At 54.9% G+C, this 2,723-nt stretch overlaps 2 protein-coding genes across 2 annotated transcripts in view; one reads left to right on the top strand and one right to left on the bottom strand.

Annotated features, from left to right (window-relative positions):
- PTSG_08099 (transmembrane 7 superfamily member 2) overlaps positions 1-254 on the top strand; it is a gene marked incomplete at its 3' end in the record, with an annotated part of 3,430 nt that extends 3,176 nt beyond the window's left edge. The window contains exon 9 of the mRNA XM_004991062.1: positions 189-254. Coding sequence (XP_004991119.1) covers positions 189-254 — 66 coding nt within the window. The remainder of the gene's footprint in view (positions 1-188) is intronic.
- Positions 255-567: 313 nt separating this feature from the next.
- Positions 568-1,739, bottom strand: PTSG_08098 (uncharacterized protein). Its single transcript, XM_004991061.1, has one exon. It carries the CDS (start codon positions 1,698-1,700, stop codon positions 645-647), a length of 1,056 nt encoding a protein of 351 aa, XP_004991118.1. The 5' UTR covers positions 1,701-1,739; the 3' UTR covers positions 568-644.
- Between the last annotated feature and the right edge of the window lie 984 nt (positions 1,740-2,723).

Raw genomic sequence — 2,723 nt, 5'->3', positions numbered from 1 at the left:
ACACACACACACACACACACACACACACACACACACACACACACACACACACACACACACACACACGTACACACATGCACACACACACGTACGCACACGCACACACACACACTCCCTCACTCGTCCGCACACGCACACGCACACACACGCGCGCGCACACTCTCGCACCCCTGTGTGTTGGATCACAGTATGGAGCTGCCTGGGACAAGTACTGCAAGCGCGTTCCCTATCGCATCGTCCCATACGTCTACTGAGCACACACACATTGCACACATTGCACACATTGCACGTGCACGTGCATCTTGTAGTGGTCGTTTACTGTTCGTTGTAGAGCCAAGACACATCATGATGTGATGGTACTGGTGGTGGTGGTGGTGGTGGTGCGCCTTATCAGTAAAGCGCAACAAGAGGCAGCAAGCAAAAGAGCCCGGCCCTTGTCGTCCAATAGCCACACACACACACACACACACACACACACACACACACACACACACACACACACACACACACACACACACACACACACACACACAAGTGACGCCTTGAAATCATCACGCATTCATTACACTCTGCCACGCGCAAGGGGGTGGTGTATATGTGCATGTATACAGTGCAATGCGATCCACGTCGTGAGCTGCCGTGAGCTAGGGGTCGCTACGCCTCAACGACGCACGCAGGTTCACCTGCGGCTGGGGCGAGATGAGGTGCGCCCGTGCATGCTCAAACCCGCGCACGCAGTGCCTTGAGAGCGCCATGGAGTCAGCAACTGGGTGCCGTTCTGCAAACCGCTCACGACCTGGCAAGATGGGAACACCACCCTCAGTGCCGTCGACGTACTGGTGCGGAACGCTGACTTTGAGGAAGTGTGCTTTGGCGGGCCCCAGGTCTTCGCACGGATAGTCGTCCCTCATCTTCTCCGGGAACAGACGCTCGTTGATGCGGTAGACGGGCCCGTGCGTCGATGGCTCATCTGTCTCTGCTGTGGCAGTGCCTCGAAGCCCTTCATCTTTCACCAGCTGCGCAATTAGGTCGTCTTCAGCTGTGGTGGGTGGCGCGTGGCACTCTTCGTAGTGCACCTTGCGGAAGGTGGCGAGGTCCTCGAAGAAGCTGTCCGGCTCGGAAACCAGCGGGTTCGTGTTGTCCAACATGCCTGCGATCCAGTCGTAGCCAAGCAGGCGATGGCTCACAGCATCGTGAAGTCCAAACGGGCGCCCCACTTGAAGCAGTGTCGATGTGTCTGGCAGGTGGCTGGATGCAGCGGCAGTGGCTGTGGGTGCCCGCGCCCGTGGCATGTCTTCTTCCTCCTCCCATCCTGCTCTGTCCTTGTTCTCCTTTCCTTGCTTTCTTTGGCTACCCCCATCACCAGTACTGCCCCTGCTATTTGCAGTGTCATGCTTGCTGCTTCTGCTGCGTGTTTGTTGCCTGGCTGCTTTTTTGTCGGTGCTGCTGGTGCTTGGTGCTGTTGTTGTTGTTGTTGTTGTGTTGCTGCGGCTGCTGCTACTCACGGTGGTCTCTGTCGCGCAATCACCGCACGCTTCATCCTGCAACACAGGCTGCTGGTGGTGATGCTGCTTCTCGTGGTGGCTAGAGTGACGGTGTTGGTGGTGATAGTGGTAGTGCTCGTGCACTGCTGATTCGCTGGCATCGCTTCCGTCGCTCGTGTCAGGCCGGCCCGAGTCGTAGTGGACCAGTTGGTTCATCTTTGTTGTTGTGTGGGTTTGAAATTTTCGCGTTTGTTGGCCATTGGTGAATGGTTCCATGTAATTATCTACATTCGGAGGAGTGTTGCTTGAAGCTCTTCTTGTCTGACAAACGACTGTCGTGTTCTGTTTACTGTATTGTTTTCTTTTGTTGTAGTCGGATTGGTGGTGCACACGCAGACACACACACACACGCAAACACACACACACACACACGCAGACGCACGTACGCACGTACGCACACACACACGCACGTACGCACACACACACATATACTGTCTCTCTTCGTTGGTGGTCATCAGCCTTGCTTGTTTCACTTATTCTTTTCTTTTAGGTGACGATTTTTATTCAAGTGTTCAAATGCCCTCTTTGTTGCTGATGGGTCTCGATCGCGGCCACACACGTTCTTGTCGTCAAACAACGACACCTGCCTGCCCTTCAGCCCTTCCGCCGCAGGACGAGCTTCTCGTTCGAAGACATGCCCAACACCTTGATATCTGGTGCCGGCGCAGCAACAGCAGCACCGCTGCATGCTTTGGAGGATCCAGTGTCTTGTTCTCTTGTTGCTCCTGTTCCAGCAGCGTCGTGACGACGATCTCCTGTACTTTGTGTGCCACGAGGCTGGTTTGAGCCACTCGTTGGCCATGGCCGTTCGTTCAAAACACGTGCTCGCCATCCGCGCACACACAGAGTACTAGTTGTTGATGGTGCCAGGTCGCGACTGCTGGTGAAGATCATGCTGCTGGCGCTGTCCAGAGGTCCGCTTTGTATCTCCTCCATCTCCATCGGCCGCAGCTCGCCCAGCAGCTCGTCCACGATGTGTGTGTGTGTGTGTGTGTGTGTGTGTGTGTGTGTGTGTATGTGTGCTGAAGACAGGAAGACTGAGCCGACTGTCAACAACAGTGAACCGGTTGTCAATGGCGATTTGCGCACGATTTCAATTAATAATCAAGGGAGGAGTTGACCTTGAAGCCATTAGAACTCATACACGCATATGACACACAGACACACAGACACAGACAC

The sequence above is a fragment of the Salpingoeca rosetta genome (assembly GCF_000188695.1).
Source record: "Salpingoeca rosetta unplaced genomic scaffold supercont1.21, whole genome shotgun sequence".
Taxonomy (NCBI): Eukaryota; class Choanoflagellata; order Craspedida; family Salpingoecidae; genus Salpingoeca; species Salpingoeca rosetta.
Note: the sequence above shows the minus strand (reverse complement) of the source record. Positions and strands in the feature narration are given on the sequence as shown.